Source organism: Vigna unguiculata, chromosome 9 (genome assembly GCF_004118075.2).
Source record: "Vigna unguiculata cultivar IT97K-499-35 chromosome 9, ASM411807v1, whole genome shotgun sequence".
Classification (NCBI taxonomy): domain Eukaryota; kingdom Viridiplantae; phylum Streptophyta; class Magnoliopsida; order Fabales; family Fabaceae; genus Vigna; species Vigna unguiculata.
This window is the reverse complement of record NC_040287.1, coordinates 28,589,988-28,608,751: the sequence shown is the minus strand read 5'-3', so window position 1 is coordinate 28,608,751 and position 18,764 is coordinate 28,589,988. Positions and strand designations below refer to the sequence as shown.

Here is an 18,764-nt window from a genome sequence, read left to right as displayed (position 1 = left end):
TCCACAACACAATCAGAATCGATTTTGGGCATGTGCATAATTGATTTTCTCATCAAGTACAATCAATTCTAAAGTAGAAAGACATAATTAGTTATGTCTACACGCATAATCGATTGTTTGAACTTTTTTTCAACATAATTGATAATTATCTAGTTTAATATTGCCCAACAAATTCACGTGAATGATCTAAATATTATTTGTGTCACTATGATAGAAAAGAGGGATAAGAGATAAAAGTGTAAATGTGATTTGTAGTTCTTGATACTTTCACATATATTAAACTCATTTGACAACTCATCGTACAAGTACAATAATCATAAAAAAAAAAAGTGAGTTTTTGAATTTGTAAATAGAAAAATAAAAATAAAGAATAACATAAAATGAGCATAAAAAAAATTTACATGTCAAAAGTATCATTAGTCTTTCTTCTTTCACCTCAATACATCGGGACCATGCTTCATACCTTTCGCATCTTTCTTTTCTCATAAATCACAGGAGATTAGCATAAACAAATAATAACATAACTCATTTTAATCTTATACAATAAATCCAATTAAAACAAAGACAAATATAAATATTTCATTCCATCAACTTAGGGGGGTTTAGTCAATATTAAATGAAGTATTAGTTGAGACAACTAAAAAAACTCCTGCATGTGAATTAAGTAAATCTAATCATAAATAAAAGTAGTGCATAGTACTCTAGTTACAAAAGTAGTTCAAACTAGACTTCGTCCAATTTAAAGGAAAAAAAAATAATGAAGTTATATTAAAATAGAAAAAACACTAGTAAGATAATAAAAAAATATTAAAACACGAAATGTTTCTGATATTACATTACCTTAAATACACAAGAGTTGGTTCAAATAAAATTAGATGAAGTTTTAGTAAGATCCAAAATAAAGTCTATAAAAAATTAGTGTTTCGATTCTTGACAAATATAGATTATGATCACCACTTTTTAACGTCCAATATGTGAATCAGAGACTACAAATGTTTGAGCAAACACGAACTCGACAATTTTAGTTTCGTTTATTATGAAGGGTTTGAGTCATGAGCACCCTTTGTCTTGCAAATTCTGCGAATATGGTTGACAAACAAGTTTTTCTATATTAATACTTTGTGTATTAAGATGTGTTGTGTCTTACATTTAATAGTACAAGTAGTATTTATAGACATTTTAACATAGTCTTTCAACTGCATATATTTAGTACAACTTTTACCAAAACATAATTAATACAATTACCAAATTATTAACAAAATACTATTAATGTACTTTTAGTCTTAAAGGTAGCTATCCAACTACTGTCAAAGTATAATTTAATGAACTCCATAATTATTACTAAGAATCACCCGTGTCCTTTTCATTCCTCCTACTACCCTTATTTAAGTTTATCCAACAAAATCTTTATGTAGACTTAAATATTTTTTCTGTCTTTCATCCTTCTTCCCTTCAACCCGGCTTTGCCTCATGCAGCTGTTAACTTTTTGGCAAGTGTACCAATTCGTTACAAGTAGTAAAAATAGAAGTCCAAGTATCGTTTTCCCAAGGGATTTGTATTCATTTGTCTAAGTGTGATTATTTACTAATTTTAGCAATAATGTCAACGTAAAAGATTGGTTTAATTTAAGAACAACATGTAAAATTAATAAACACTAAAGTTATAAAAGAATTTAAGAAACACTTCATCAAGGTTGGATTTCATGAACCATTATAACGCAATATTTCCTACACAATTTCTCTATCGTGCTCAAACATCCTCATCATAAGCTTACTAACCCCTAATTCCTTAGAAGTAAGTTCTAAGTCAAATATGTCAAAATATTAATTCCTTAACTATTTTAACACATGACTTGCATTAAGGTTTGACGTATAGAATGACCTAGAGATTACGTCTATTCCTAGAACCCTATCTCATGGTTGTTCTATCCAAGGTTAAGTTCCAATTCATTTTCCAATAATTAGATACAACCAAATAGCAAAGATTTCCATCAAGCACATTTATAATTGAGATAAAACATATGAACAACGAAAGAGATTACATTGCATAGGAAAATTACAAAGAGTATAGGTTCATTACATCCAACCCCAATGAAGGAGGAGTTTAGTCACTCCTAAGCATCTAGAACAAAGGATGGATGAATTTGATGGAATGGATGAATTGTTGTGAAGTCTCCTTGCCCTAGAATGGCGCTTTTTCCTCTCTTTTCTGGTTCTGTCGCGTTCCCACACTCCAGCACCCCGTTTCGTGTAAGTTTTCGAAACTATAACCACTTCAGAAAATCGTCTTCTCGCTGGGCGACCGGTGATTACTCGCTGGGCGACTGGTCCATTTCGCTTGGCGACTGGGTCCTGACAAAATAACCTCACTTCTTCTCCAATCATTCACTTTCCTATACAATAATCTCAAATATAACACAAAATATATCTAACCTAAAAGAACCTAAAAACAACCTAAAAATTCCCACAAAACACATGATTAAGTACAATTAAGAAGTCCAATAAAATAAGAATAATAAGTATTTTTAATACTTATCAGCAGCACAATTGTGCTTGTTCTTTCATTAATATTCAAATTCTTCACTTTCTTCGTGACCGACTTTGCTTTCATTGTAGTTCACTTGTTCTTCTCTTTGTTTGTGGCCGACTTGTATTTCGTTTTTGTCAACTTGTTCTCTAGTTTGGCCGACTTCTTCTCAAACTTCGTTGACTTATCCCTAAATGAGTTTTTATTGTCTCTATGGTCGACTTGTCATTAACCGAATTCTTGTCAATAGGCCGAACTCTCTTTAAGAGATTGAATAACTCTCATGCCTTATTCACACCAAACTCATCATCCATTTCAAGTTGTCACTTCTCATCTTGCATTTCTAGTGCAACTTTAAGATCCTTCTTGACACAAAACTGCTTTTGCAAACTTAACACTTCTTGTTCAAGTTTCTGACGTCACTTATGCAAAACTTGCTTTCTTCTCTCTAAGCCTGCCTGTAACTCTACATTACTTCTAACTTCCTTTCAACTATTTGTTGCAAATCTCCTTTTGCAAGCTCTAAAATTTGAATAACATATTTGTCTTCTTCAAGACCTAAGTTGTCCACACTCTACATTAAGTAATCCAAGCTATCAAGACATCTCACTGAGTTATTTGAATTGCTTACCTGCTCCATTGAGCTTTCCAGGTTGTTCACCTTCTCCACCAAACTTTCCGAGCATTTCACTTGTTCCATCATTTTAACAAAGCTATGTAGACGCTTCACTGAGCTAACCGAGTTAAGCTCATGCTCCACTAAGCTTTCTATGTTATCCAAGCATCACATCAAGCTGATCAGACTATTTGCACGTTTTATCGACCTACCAATGCTACTCAATTGACTTATGACACTCGACTTTCTTGTTAAATTCTCAACTTGCTTGTTCTTGACCCCCGAGTTACATCCCATCATTAACAACACCTCCTCTTCTTCAACTTCTTTGGCAAGATTGGTTGTCTCTTCTCTTTCATTTTCATATTGGAAATCTTTTGCGAAATGCTCGACCTTCCAAAAACTAAAGCACTTAACTGATCTGCAATCATTTGCAAAATGACTGTACTTCCCACATTTGATACACTTAACTCATGAGCTGCTTGACCGACCTCCTCTCTACGATCTTCGTCCTCGGCCATTCCAAATTTCTTGACCGGAATGCTCTTTCACTTCTTGTCCTCCTCTACCACTACCACTAGAACCTCTTCCAATACCTCCTTGATATCAACCTCTACCTTGAGTGTTTTGAACTTTTCCCTTTATTGTTTCCTTTGCTTGTAGTGCTTGATTAAGAGACTCGTCATTCTTTTTCCTTCTCTGTTGCTCATGCGCCTTTTGCGACTCGGTAAGCTATTCCCATCTAGAGTATTGACAAGTCCTTAGACTCTTTAACTACGCAAACAATGTTCTCAAAGTTGTTCGTTAACGACCTTAAGATTCTTTCCACCACTCAGCAAATGGGCAACGTCTCTCCATTCCTTCTGTGTTGATTCACCATGATCACAACACGAGTGACGTACTCAGCAACTCTTTCAACCTCTTTCATCCTCTTTCATCCTCATGTTTTCAAGCTCGCCTCTAAGAGTTTGAAGTCTGACTTACTTCACACAATTATCCCATTTATATGCCTTCTCCAATACATGCTTATTTTGAAGATTTAGCATTACCTATCTTCTCAAAGTCGGACTCATCAACAACTTAGTACAACACTTACATGGTTGCTTTGTCCTTCACTCACGTTGCTATCAACGCAACAAGATGGACAATCGTCTATTCTTCAATGTTTGTAGGTTCTTGGTATCCATTTTCGACTACTTCCCATACTCCTTGGGAATTAAGGAGTGCCTTCATCTGCAGACTCCAGTTATCATAGCTGATGCCTTTTGATAACTTAGGCAGGGGCATGTTGTTTGCTAAGTTTTTCATCTCGCTCAAACTCTCTAACTCTCAAACACTTTTCCTTAAGCACTGAGACACTCGGGCTCTCGAGCTTTGAAGCCAATTTGTTGACAAACAAGTATTTATGGATAAACACTCTTTATGTTAAGACTTTGTGTGTCTTACATTTAGAGTACAAGCACTATTTATAGGCCCTTTAACTTGGTCTTTCAACCACATACATTTAATACAACTTCTACCAAAACACAATTAATATAACTATCCAACTACTACCAAAATGTTATTAATGAACTTCTAGTCTCAAAGGCAACTACCAACTATTACCAAAGTACAAATTATTGAACTTCATAATTATTTCTAAGAAGCACTCCTATCTTTTGGATTCTCCTCAGTACCCTTATTTAAGTTTACGTGACAACTAAGGCACGCATACTGATTTTTCCGGTTCACATTACTACAAACATCACAGAAGATGTGAAAATTAAACGCTGCATGCCGTCAAATTACGCATAAACACTGAATATCTGCATGCATCATTACTGTTCCAAACAAAAGGATACACCATTCTCATATCCAATTTTAATTTGGGGAGAAAATTATGCATTATCAAAACATGCTTGTGTTGAAGATTCTTCCAGAACGTGCTTAACAGCCATCTTCACTCATAAGAAAGCCTTTGATTTGTTCTAGCGCCTGAGAAATACATACACACAAGTATCAATGATGCAAAATGTCGATACACTTTTAGCTCTGGGAAACGTTAGTTAGTCACGAGCAAACTAAAATGAAGTTCAGAAGACGGGGCAGAAGTGGCACACCTCCATTGCAATAGCAGTTGGAGATAAATCTGACACATCTCTTTGACCCAGTTTTGCTACCATATCTGTACAGAAGAACATAACACAATAATAGATGGATTATGTGCAGAGTGCGCATGATGAATGAATATATTACCCTAGAAATTTGAAAAATAAAGTAATATGAATTTCCATGCCTTAGCATTTGACAATCTTTAAAAACTAACTACCCAGAACTCAAAACCAAAAGAGTTTAGTTGCAGAAGTCAAAAGAGTTTATAAGTAGCATTTCCCTTCCATGATGTATTCACAAGGATTCTGGAAAGAATCACTATTCTTAATTTCTTATATAGAAAATGAAATAACAACTGCAGACATACTTTCCAAGGAGACCCGGGCATTGGCATTTGCATATGCTTCACTTCTTTCTTCTAAAAGGGCAGACAAACGCATGAAAGTCTGCAGGTGAATTCCAGAATGTAAAACACGAAATTATTTAGTGGGAAAAAATATTTTTGACTCTATTACCCTACTTAGATCGCTCCTCTAACTTTCTAAGATTCATAATAGTTTCTTTTACATTTTGCAGAAGAAGAAAAACTACTGTCATGGAAGAGGAATCATTTACCTTTGTGTATGCATCTCCCGGTTCATAATGCAGAAGTGGGCGAGAATCAGTTCCTACGGCTGTTATTCTCTGAGCCAATGCTTCTACAGGTACATCCAACCAAACACTAATTCCTTGGTACATATATTTCCTGGCAATCCATATATAAGTATGTATGAAGCTAAATTGAGAAGAGTTAATGCAAAATAGGATGTAAAACTTTGCTCATTGGTATGTTAATTATTATACCAATTGATGGGCCTCACAACAGCACCTCCACCAGTAGAAATAACATGTCTATGCATCATTGACAGCTTCCTCAATATCTCAGTCTACAACGGTTAAATAAGTACGGAAAATGAACAGTAAATGAGATGGTTGAACCTGGAAGAAAAACAGAACAATTGAAGACATTCCTAAATGTTCTTTTGTGAGTCAAAAGAATGGTAATTGAGAGATTCATCTGTGATTTGTTCCCACATGTATTCATTAGATAGGAAGCCATCCACTTTATCTAACACAATATTCAGTGAGCCTAACCATTAGTTATTTTAACAAATTAACCAAAATTTAAATTTAGGTTGATCTCAATCAAACTGTTACAGAAACGATCATGAACACAGTTCTCAAACTAACTGTAGAACTATAGTATATACATCTGTCCCTCATACAATTGTCGTTAGGTTTCAACTTCAACACCATTTAGAAGCTTCTGGGGCTTAAGTTTCTTCTCCCAAGAATCAAGTGTTCGTTGTTTCTTTCTATCACTATACTTGAATAATACAGTACAATACATCATCACTGTCATAAAAGGCATAATGCAGGATTCATGCCCCTGACAGTTTACATTTAATTTCTCTACACACCAAACCGAACTAATTTTATTTTCCAAATTTGCAAGTGTAAATGTTCTTCATGTATTATATAAGGAGAGGAGTTAGTATCTGGGATAGGTATTCCATCAAATTAATTGAAAGTATCTGTATCATTAATTGGTACTTCAGAATTACTACTCTGATTTCCTTGTTGCAACTTACTTTATAAAGTACACGTGCTGTACAGATTAAATTTGGATAGAAGAAAAATGAGAGGATTGCATAGGAAAGAAGAAATAGGAAAACCTAATAATTCAATATACTGAAGAGTGAGAAACACGTAATCTGGAAATATTGTGTTCTTTAACTGACCTCCTTATTACGAAAAAATGTCTCTCCATAGTGCTTGAATATATCAGCTACAGATGTTCCATCAACCTCCTCCTCCACCAAGGCATCACTGTTCTCATAAATGCAAAAAAGAAATCGTAGAACATTTCCAGTTGAAATTTAATGTGCCCATGAGTAGAACATTTCAATTGTGATACACACATACTTCATCAATATAACAGATGATATCAGTCTGTTATAATAATCAATAGAAATTATTTCTCTATTGTGTTTGACATTCAAATGTTGCATGCTTCAGTTACCTTCAATACTCTATTTTTCACTTTGAAAAGAAGATAGGAGGAGCAATTAAAATTCTAACCTATCAAAAAACGCATAAGAAAGCGCTTGTGACAATATCTTCCCCACAGTTGTCTTCCCAGAGCCCATCATTCCTGCATCTCAAATTCAAAATATTTTGTACTTGCAATGTAACTAAGCACAAGTACTTCTGCAAGAAACTGACCAACAAGGTATATACAGCGCCCATTTAAATATGTCTCGATCTCTTGTGATTTATTCTGCAATTTTACGGATTCGAGTCAGATAATGTATAGATGGTGTAGTATCACTTAAGGTTGCAACATCATTACACTAAAAGGCCTCAAATCAATCGAAAGTGACAAAGGGCATCGTGCTATATACCTTCAAAATCAACTTTTCATCAACCGGAGCATGAAATGTTTCAGATTCCAATGTCCTCGCTACAGGAGTAAAATTTGAAAATTTATGTTAGCACTTCAACACTTGCTCATATCATCTGAGATTGAATCAGTAGTAATTCAAATTTTGGTTTGCAAAATGACCAGTCCAAATTATAGAATTCCTTTCTGTAGTCAGTCACACTAAATATCAAAAAGCACGAGTGCAATCCTCGTTTTCAAAACATCAATGTTTAATTAATTTTGATTTGTACAAATTGATACAAATCAGATTTTATCATTATAGACAGAGACTGGCACGAATAACATGCAAAACTCTTGTTTGAAGGCTATAGACAGAAAGAAAAAATGGCAATCGTTGTTCACAAATAGTCAAAGTGTGAATAGTTTCCACAAGAACCTGGAATATTGTTATGCGAACATGCAACCACCAAAGATTTTTTCTTTCGCTGTATCCTCGTTGAAGGTCTTGGTGGGTGAAACGTTGACGAAACAAAAAGCTGTTTCTTAAATCCACCAAACATTCTGACAGAGTCATTTGGCCCTGTTCTCTCAGGCTTCGTGGAATGCAGCATAACTGAAAATCGAAAGGCTTGAACCGCTATAGCTTCCATGGCGCTTCAGCTTGAAACTGTGGAATTCAGAAGTAAACTAGACAGTGATTGTATAATAAAAAACGGTGTCGGCCTCTAGAATAATGAAGAGCCACTTTTTGTAATGGCAACTATATGACACACTTTAAAATTCATGTCTCCATGATTCAAAGTGGATCAAACAAATTGGAGCAATACGACAAAAAATAAGTGATAAAATAGAGTAAGTGAACCTCGAACGAATGGTAAACAATTAAATACACATGAAATACAGATTAGATATCATAGTAATAAATTGTCTTGTTCTTATAACCTTCATAAACATTTACCAGATAAAAGAGCTTATTCACTTTAAAAGTTGATGTAACCAAGGACATTCATGACCTAACGTAGTGTTATTTGAATTTAAGTAATAGTTTCGGATTAAAATAAGTTTTTTTTTCTTTTTTTATTCTTCCTGTGGAATTAGAACTTGGTCACTTGAGATCTGAACTTAATTGTTGGAATTATAGATAAGGGAGAGACTTAAATTTTAAATCATAAAAATAAATCTATTTTTTACTAATTAATGAAGTAATGAAAAATGTAATGAATTTATTTAAATATAGCTAATATATTTAAAGAGAGTCAAAAGAATATATAGAAAAATTTATAAAGATGAGGAAATTTATAAAGGATATAGATAAAAGAAACAAAGATGCTAAGAGAGTGTAATAATCTTCGATATGATAGTATAGAAATTGAGTTATCTGTTGTATCTCCATTCCTATTAGAGTTACTTTTATGTTTAATCTTTCTTTTCATCTTTCAATCTTAAAATCCTATTATCCCACTTTAAGATGGCAAGTTGGGTCTTGCTTTCAATTTTATCTGTTGCCTTTTGTTTGTCCTCTTATTGTCTCCATTCCTATGTATAGAAGGACGTCTAAACATAATTACCTTTTAATTTTAAAAGTTCTCCTAAGGTGAAAGTATTAGAAGGTTTTCACAAGTTCATTCTCAGGTAAGAGAGTGAGTCACTAGGGTTGCTTTTGTACCAAATGTTGCCTAGCCAAAGTTTACCTCGCTACTTACTCCACAACTTTAACAAAAGGAAAGGCTCTTAACCTTAAAATATTGACTCAACAAGCAAACAACCTAGACTCTACACGGACTCAAAGCAACAAGGCTAAAATTTGATATATTTACCAAGTCACACCTAAAAATGACCTAAGAACTAGCTAGACAAGTTCCTATGGTGAGACTTGTTGGCTTCGTGAGCCTTCAAGACATACTCACCGACTACACGAAAGCTTATTATAAGAAATTCACAAGCTAAGAGATGGAAGAACGCCAAAGGCTTTTCCAAGACACTTAGCACAAAGGTCGTTGTCAAATATTTAACTCTGATCTCATGATAAGATGAAGGCTTAAATCCAAGACCATGTCTTGAAACCAAATCAAGCATAGCAATGAATTCTTCACTTTTTGCCACATTGAAAGGTATAGCATTATTATAGAAGAATCTAGCAATTGCTTGACAAGCTTCCTCTCTCATACCTTTCTTAAACATGTTGTTGATGGTAGTTTGTGTACCAACTACTCTCTTCTTAAAAATATTTCTAGGACTTGAAGCTTCACTATTTTTTCTTGTCTCACTAGCTTCTATTGTTTCCTCCTCCATATTCAGCCTTGATTTCTTGTTTAAATTTTGTTGCAAACCAACAACAATTTCTCACATCTCTTTCTTCACTTCACCAGTAACATTCTTGCAAGCACCAACATCCTTTTGAGTACCAGCCAAGTGATGCTTCTATCGATAAACTCCCCATGTTACTACCTTCTGACAGTATTTGCATTGCAGCTTTCTAGTATCCCCACCAACAGAATTACAATGCTTCCATGCTATATCACTCCTATTTCCTCGGGCATTTTTTTGAGCCACGGGTATAGAAGATTTTGAAGTCATTTTAATAATGCAAAAGTGGATTGCAGTTTGGATGTTGTGAATAATGTAAGTTGAAAAATTGGTGTGGTGATGGTGTGGAAGAAGGAAAGAGAATGGACGTTTGGGTACACGTAATGAAAAAAATAGAGAGAACATATGGAATGGTAATTTTACTGTGTAGTACAGTAGTCTGTGTCATGTGTGTCGTGGTAGTTCTATTATTTATAAGGAAGATGGAGTAGTTTTTTTAATCTTAGCAAAAGGAGGGAGTTAGTGATTTTTAATTGTAAAAAGTGGCAGCAAGGAGAGAATTAGTAGTTTTTTAAGGTAAACAATCACTGTCCCACTTTTTAATTTTGGAAATTAGTGATTTTTAATTGTAAAAAGTGGCAGCAAGGAGAGAATTAGTAGTTTTTTTAAGGTAAGTTGTCCCGTTTTTTTTTTTATTTTCTTAATCTTTAAGGAGCAGATTTTTTAATTTTAATAAAATATTTTCTTAATTTTTTAGGAGCAGATTTTTTAATTCTAATAAAATATTTTTTTAATCTTTAAAGAGCAGATTTTTTAATCTGATAAAATTTTCTTAATTTTTAAGGAGCAAATTTTTTAATCTTAATAAAATATTTTCTAAATTTTTAAGGAGCAGATTTTTTAATCCTAATAAAATATTTTTTTAATCTTTAAACAACAGATTTTTTAATATGATAAAATATTTTCTTAATTTTTAAGGAGCAGATTTTTTTAATTTTAATAAAATATTTTCTAAATCTTTTTGAAGAGTAAATTTTTTAATTTAATAAGTGGAAGGAAATAAAGGAGTTATTATCCCACTGATTGATTTTTTTTAACGTTAGATGTGTGATAGAGAGGGAGATAGTTTTTAACGTTTTATTTTTAAATCATGTCATTATTTCTAATGTAACAGAGAGGGAGATAGTAACTTTTTTAAAAAAAGTTATTTTTACCTGCAGTTATGGTTTTACTATGCAGGTTTGACTTCTGAAAAACACTAGACTTTTAAAATTGGGCTTTTTGAAAGTTTAAAAAATTAGGTTAGAAATTTAGGGTTTTCGGGAATTAGGTTAAAAATTGTCGCTACGATGCAAAGTTGGCTATTGTTGATGCCGCTGTGATGCGAAGCTGGTGCCATTGTCGCTGCGAGATGTAAAGCTGGTGTTGCCGCTGCGAGATGCGAAGTTGGTACTGCTGTTGTGAGATGTGGTGCTGCTGCGAGATGCGAAAGTCGTCGTCGACGTTGCCGTAAGACTCATCGTTGGTGATAAAGGGCGCTGCTGCTGCAGTTGTCATTATCGCCACAAGGTCTGCTCATTTTTTCCTCACTGTTTGGAAGGGATTAGCACTGTCGCGATTGGAAGGGACCGCATCGCCGGAATCGCCGCTCCCAACCGAGTTGCGATTTACAACGGCGATCCAACACGATCCTTGAAGATCGTGTATTTTAAGTGGAGCGGGATCGGAGAAGATGCAAAAGATCGTAGACTCGTACAATCTTACGTTTTGGGTTATGATTTTGACAACCATGTTTACAACAAAATGATTAGAACAAGATTACAAAAATCGAAACTCAAATGGACAACTCCTTTCGTGTTTACACTCAATTCTCCTATCCAAATATGTGTTTAGTCCTTCTTGAGATATTTCCTTGAGCTTGGAGTTTCATTTGTGCTTCCACCTCTTAGGATGATACCTATAACACTTGGTTCACCTTCAAAGAGAGATCATACACCACAAAATACATCAGACCCGAGAGAAAGCCTACGTAATAAAGCAAGAAAAGCTTCAAACAATAAATGTTAAACCTCAAGAAGATAATTTAATAGACAATATGAAAGAGAACTAATAAGGACAAGTAAGAAACAAAGGTTAATGAACAAGGTAAACACTCAAAGTGGAAACCTATGAAATAACTTTAGAATAGATTTAAAACACCAAAATTCGTACTAGAATGAAGGTAAATGTTGTTGCTTAAAATTGTTAAACCAAAACAAGTGATATATCTCACAATTTGTTAAGAGCGAGAGCTTATAAGTGAGAAGAGACAAGAGCAAAGCTCATCATACAAGTAATCTTAATTTCAAACAATGAAAATTTGCCAAACCCGAGAGCTATATGTACCAATTTTTCAACTTTTTTCACTCACTTTCTTCTTTTGTTTCTTTTTGTTCAACTCTTTTTTTTATCTTGTTTTTGTTTTGCTATTCCTTTTTCAAAAAAAAAAACAAATCACACAAATTCAATGTAAACAACTAGAATTGAATTTGGAAATCACAATAAATGTATTAATGGAAGAAATCTTAAAGGAAACAAACAAGATTTAGAGAAACTTCAAACAAAAACACAAAGGAATCATATATTAATCTAATACCAAACATGAACTCAAACATGAAAGTGAAAAGCACACAAAGGCTAAATCAATCAAAGAAAGTGATTTTAACATCTTTAAATGCAAATTCAATTGTCAGTTTGAAAAGATTATTCCAAAGCACAATTCATTTGGTTTAATTTGAAAATATATAGCGATTAGAAGTTTTAATTGGTTAAACCAATGAATTAGGACAAGTAAAGGATCAAAATTTATATGATTTCAAAATAAAAATAGACTCAAAACAAAATGATCAAAGACTAAAAAAATTTAGGAAAGCACACATGGTTTAACAAGTAAGTAAGCCTAATCACACAATTATCAATTGTTTCAAGATGAACAATTATTTGAACCAAAATTTAAACTTATACAAATGATTCAATCAACACAAAAAAACAAAACATTTAAGAAAATGATAAAAGCAACAAGGAAAAGTACAAAGAAAACCAAGACTTAGCTCTTGAAACCCTTGGATTGATCTTGCTCTTGATACCACATGATGACCCCTAAGCTTCATAGAATGATGGAAGGAGACTCGCATTTGATGGAATAGCATAAGCAAATTAAGGTGCTTGGTTTGGTGATTGGTGGTTTGATGGTGAGTAAGGAAGGTTTTCTAGAAAAGGTTAGGCCAATTCTAGAGGAAGGGTTCTGGTGTGATCTCGACAGAGTTTTCCTATATCATTTAAGAGTGAATTACAAAAGGGTGGGGACCTCAATTTATAGGAATAAAGGTCTCCAAAGCTAGACAAAACAAAAGAGGGAGAATTCGAATTGAATTCCCCATGTGTCCTAAAAGAGTGTTATTAAATGCCAAGAGACACTCACACTTCCCATGCATTTGCAACATGTGCAAAATGAGGAAAGTGTGTGCACTCTCAACTCCAATGATCGACCTAGGATTTTAATTAGGCCAATCGAAACCTAATTGGAACCTTAGGTAATCTCTCATGATCCAAGCCCAAATGAAAGCTCAAAACTATAAATCCTAGCCCAAATACAAGGCCCAAATAAAGTCCTACTCTACGAGGCCCAAATACAAGGTCCAAATAGAAAATCTATTCTATATCTTCATATCTTTTTTAGCCCATGTAAGCATCATCTTGGGTTTGCTCAGTTAAGTAGACCTCCAACCTTCTTGGATCTTGCTTGACATAGCTTTGGTGATGGGTCCTTTGGCTAGGGCTATGTCATCATATAACTCTTAGTTGATGTTCTTGGTAAAGTTGATGTACCAGAAAATGAAAAGTCCAAGGCAAAGCTTTGTAATAAGATGCATATTTTTGAATTTGTCAATCCATCTTAAAAAGAAACATCAACATGTTGGCTTATGAATCTCTATAAAGACTTTGGCATAAGAGACCTACTTAAAGTTGTATGTTTAGATAATATTTCTAACACAAGAAAAGGATGTTAACTAAAAGTACTTTGAAACATAAGAAGTTGAATGTAACAAAGGTTTTTATCAATTAAAAGGTTGCCAATTCATGTTATAAATTTAACACGCATTAAGAATCAACACACCCATAAATACAAGACTTTTCACGCAAAATCAACTAACAAAAACCAACTAAATGGTCTACATAGAATACTAGCATGATTTGGATGTGTTCTTACATCAAGCTCATGTGTTAGATCATAAAGTGACTTATAAATAATATAACGAGAATTTTCTATATTTATTAAACCTTTACTTTGTGAATCTACTTCTCAATAAGGATATTTATTTCTATGTAATTGTATTTTTAAACAACTATTTTATTTTAGCTAAAGGCGACATTTAATAAATACAACGAAAAATCACAAATAACCTCGTGAAAATTAATACTTGTGTTTTATCTTAAAAAGAGATAAATAGAAGTGATCTTATCCAATAGTTGTAAACAACATTTTTATAAGTATCAATTAGGCTTAATTAGTCGAATAGTGTCCACTTTTGTTCAGAAGTTTCAGTTTGGTACGCTTTTAAAAAAGTTTCAATTTCGTCCCAACTTTTGAAAAAGTGTTTCAATTAGGTCCTTTTCAGAAAAAAATATTTAGTAATGTCGTTAACGGCATGCCACATATCAACCTCTGAGTTTTCTAAATTTTTCTAAATTTTTTTGAATTTTTTTTGAATTTTTAATTTTTTTTTGAATTTTTTTAAATTAAATTTTTTTTGCCACATGTCAAATCCTTGTTATGACACGTGGCATTGTCATTGCCACGTGGCAAGGTATTTGTCAAATGTCACTGTCTTGATTTTAATTTAGTCCCCATATTGTCTATTTGTTTCATTTAGTACCTGTATATGTTTAATTTTGTAAGTCATTTTTAATAACAAATATAAATATAACATTTATATAAGTAATAAATTTGGTCTTAAGGGAGAGACAACATTTCTCTATTTTGTAAAAACATATTCGGACAAAATTGAAACAAATAGAGGGGGGACTAAATTGAAACAAATAAACACTTATGAGTACTAAATTGAAACAAATAGACATATGTGGGGACTAAATTGAAATTAAGACAATGACACTTGGTAGGTACCTTGCCACGTGGCATTGACAATGCCACGTGTTACACCAAGGATTTGACACGATGCAATTTAAAAAAAATTAAAGAAAAAATTAAAAAAATAAGAAAAAATCAGAGGCTGACACGTGGCACACCATTAACGGCGTTAATGATTTTTTTTTTGAAAAGGACTTAATTGAAACACTTCTTCAAAAGTTGGGACGAAATTGAAACTTCTTCAAAAGCGGGTACCAAACTGAAACTTCTGAACGAAAGCGGGTACTATTCAACTAATTAAGCCGTATCAATTATTGCCTTTTATAGTAATTTTACTTTTATAAGATTTTTTAGGGTTAATTATGTTTTTCGTCCCCCAACTATCAGTGTATTTTGGTTTTAGTCTTTCATCTAAAGGTTGATCCATTTCAGTCCTTGACCTTTTAAATTGCATGGAATTGGTCCCCAAATTTAAACTCCATTAGCATGAATTGACACCTGACTAATGGATAGCCACGTAAGGATCCCATTTAAAGATTTCTTTTGATGACACTATTTTCACGTTTTGGTTACACATTAGTAATGCTTTCAACTCACGTGTTTATTAAAGAATTGCTTACACATTACTAATGCTTTCAGCTCACGTGTTAATTAAAGAATGGGAAAGTAAACATTAGATGTAGGGTTCTATTCAAATTATAAAGGGACTTTTGCTAAAAACCCTATAGTTTAAACTTGCGCTGGTGAACGACGACAAAAGTGGTGATTTCAGTCCGTATTCCAAAGGCAGAAACTTCATTCACAGAGTGAACTCGAAGTGGATTTTGTGGTTATATTTGAATGACGAAATCAACAATCGTGAAGTGATGTTAGTTGTATTGTTTACAAATTTTGTTTCGTTGACTGTTCGATTTACTCTGGTTTGGTTGTTATTAAAGTTTGATTGTGGTTGTTTTTGTTGGGTTTGTGCTTTTATTTGAAATGTAGGGATGCAAATGGGGTTTGCGGTGGCATTTCATCATATGGGTAGGTTTGAAAGGAATAGGGGATTGAAATACGTTGGCGATGAAATCCACGTTGTTAAAGGGATCGATCTAGATTTTTGGTCATTCTTTGAAGCATTAGGCATTGTGAAGGATTTTAAATACGCCGGAGATGTTAAACTGTGGTGGAAGGGTTCCAAAGAGAAGCAGTTAAACAATCTAAGATTGTTGAATGATGATAAGGAGGCATTAGCTTTGACTAAGTATGCAGAGGATAGGAACGAAGAGGTTGATATATATGTTCAACATATTCCTTGTCAGCCCGAAGTGATGCATTTTATTGCTGGTGCTGAAATGGATGAAGAATTGGGTCAGCCAGAAGTGAGGGGTGAACAAGATGTGGTTCCTGATGCAGTTGTAGTGGGTGAGGCTGATGTGGTTCCTGAGGCACCTACAGGGTTTGAGGCTGATGTGGATGGTGAGGCTAGTTTGGTGAGTGAGGCTAGTTTGGTGAGTGAGGCACCTGTAGGGGTTAATGCTAAAGTGATAGGTGAGGCAGAAGTGATGGGTGAGACTGATGTGGTGACTGAGGTAGAAATGAAGGGTGAGGCTCATATGGTTCCTGAGGCAGAATTGGGGGGGTGGTAGAACGGGGGGTTGAGGTAGAACTTGGGCAAGGACCCCAATGACCAATATTATCCACTAGAGTTTGCTGCAGTTGAGAATGAATGTAAAGAGACCTAGAGATGGTTCCTAACACTATTGCTAGAGGATATTGGAGATGTTGCAAATCATCGTTGGGTATTCATCTCAGATCAAAGGCTACTTTTTACGCTGTCTGGGAAAAAAATGGGTGAGTTAAGAAACATTAACCCTGAAGCATATAATTGGTTAGTTGTCATTCCTAGAAGTTCATGGTGTAAACATGCATTCAACATTTACCCTAGATATGATGTTTTAATGAATAACTTGTCTGAATCATTCAATAGTACTATTTTATTGGCTAGAGATAAACCAATCATTAGTATGATGGAATGGATTAGATCATACACAATGAGTAGATTTGCTACACTTAGGGAAAAGTTGATTGCATATCCTTAATATGTAATCCCTAAGCCTCAAAAAAGGCTTGAGAAGGAAGTGGAAAAAAGTAGGAATTGACTTCCAGTATGGGAAGGGGGTTCTAAGTTCGAAGTCACGTAAGAGTTCACTATGGAGAAGTTTGTAGTTGATCTAAGTAAGCATAGTTGCACTTATTATTTTTGGGATTTGGTGGGTATTCCTTGTAGACATGTTGTGGCTGCAATTAACTATAAGATAGAAAATCCTGAGGCATACGTGCATCCATGCTACAAAAGAGAAGCTTATCATGCTTGTTATAGCCTAGAAATCACCCCAATAAATGGAAAACAACTTTGGCCCAAAATCAATCAACCTGAACTACTCCCACCCATATACAAAACACCACCTGGCAAGCCCAAAAAACTTAGAAGAAGGGAAGCAGATGAAAATGTTAGTCATTCAAAACTTTCAAAGAAGAATATGATCATGAAGTGTAGCAAATGCAAGCAAATAGGACATAATATCAGAAGTTGTAGAAGGGGGATGAGATCCAGAAAGGTAAGACATCATGTTCTTTACTTCTTAATGATTTTTCTTTTGCAAAATACAAATATGAAAGTTGAAAACATATTGAATTGACAGGGAAACGCACAATGTACTCGAATTGCCACTGTAGCTACCAACGTTGTTGGACCATCAAACCAAACCTGCAGTAGAACGAGATCCACACCCATAGTTGCAGCAAACGTGAATCAAGGAGAAAGAGCACCAACAACACAACCAAGGAGCATGGCAGCACAAGCATTGGGGTCTCAAGCTAGTAGTAGTACAACTTGTGCACAACCCACGTGAAAATGAATGAAGATTCCTACTTTTTCTTGCTTTATTAAAGACATTTGTAATAGATTAAGACTTCTATAATATTGGGCATAGTGATAGTCGACCACTTTTTTTATTTTGGAGCAGTGTTACTTAAATATTTTAGTTAAAGTTATGGACCACTTGCCTGTGTAACATCCCTAAGGAATATTACTTAAAATAAATAATAAAAGAAATAAATTATATCAAAAGTCACATTAATAATAATCCCAACGCGGGAAAATTAAAATTTATGAAAACACACGCCAAACTTATAACTTAAACAATAAAGGGTTACAAGTTCCCAAAATTCGTGTTCATAAATAAAAGCATACTAAATACATGTGAGAAAAACCTATCTCTAATCCGAAAGCTAGTCCTCACTCCGTCGCCTGGACATCCTCAGCTCCACCTGTATCAACATCTGCTCCCGTGTAACGAATCACACGATCATCGCCATACACAAACAAAAAAGGGTGAGGTGAGAAAATTAAAACATCAGATATATCATAAGTAAGATAAATCATACACCCATCTTAGTTAATCTACTAGTTCTTGGCCAAGACCTTAACCCCAAGGCTTTATAGCCTTTAAATCACACAACTGGTTAGCCTTGGACTCGAGAATATGATGCTCACACGAACCTGCCCGCTCGTGGTCCTGCCTCTACAAACCCCCCCGCTCGTAGTCCTGCTCTACGAACCTCCCCGCTCGTAGTCCTACTCTACGGACCTGCCTATCCGTAGTCCAACACATGTAATCCACCA

At 34.2% G+C, this 18,764-nt stretch overlaps 1 protein-coding gene across 1 annotated transcript; it reads right to left on the bottom strand.

Moving 5' to 3' along the window:
• Nucleotides 1-1,985: 1,985 nt before the first annotated feature.
• Nucleotides 1,986-8,419, bottom strand: LOC114162269 (shikimate kinase 1, chloroplastic-like). The gene is made up of 10 exons (XM_028046094.1): nt 8,096-8,419; nt 7,679-7,737; nt 7,500-7,554; nt 7,356-7,428; nt 7,016-7,103; nt 6,078-6,160; nt 5,850-5,979; nt 5,602-5,680; nt 5,243-5,307; nt 1,986-5,117 (listed from the first exon to the last, which is right to left on the bottom strand). Exons 1-10 carry the CDS (start codon nt 8,307-8,309, stop codon nt 5,070-5,072), a joined length of 894 nt encoding a protein of 297 aa, XP_027901895.1. The 5' UTR covers nt 8,310-8,419; the 3' UTR covers nt 1,986-5,069.
• Nucleotides 8,420-18,764: the final 10,345 nt, after the last annotated feature.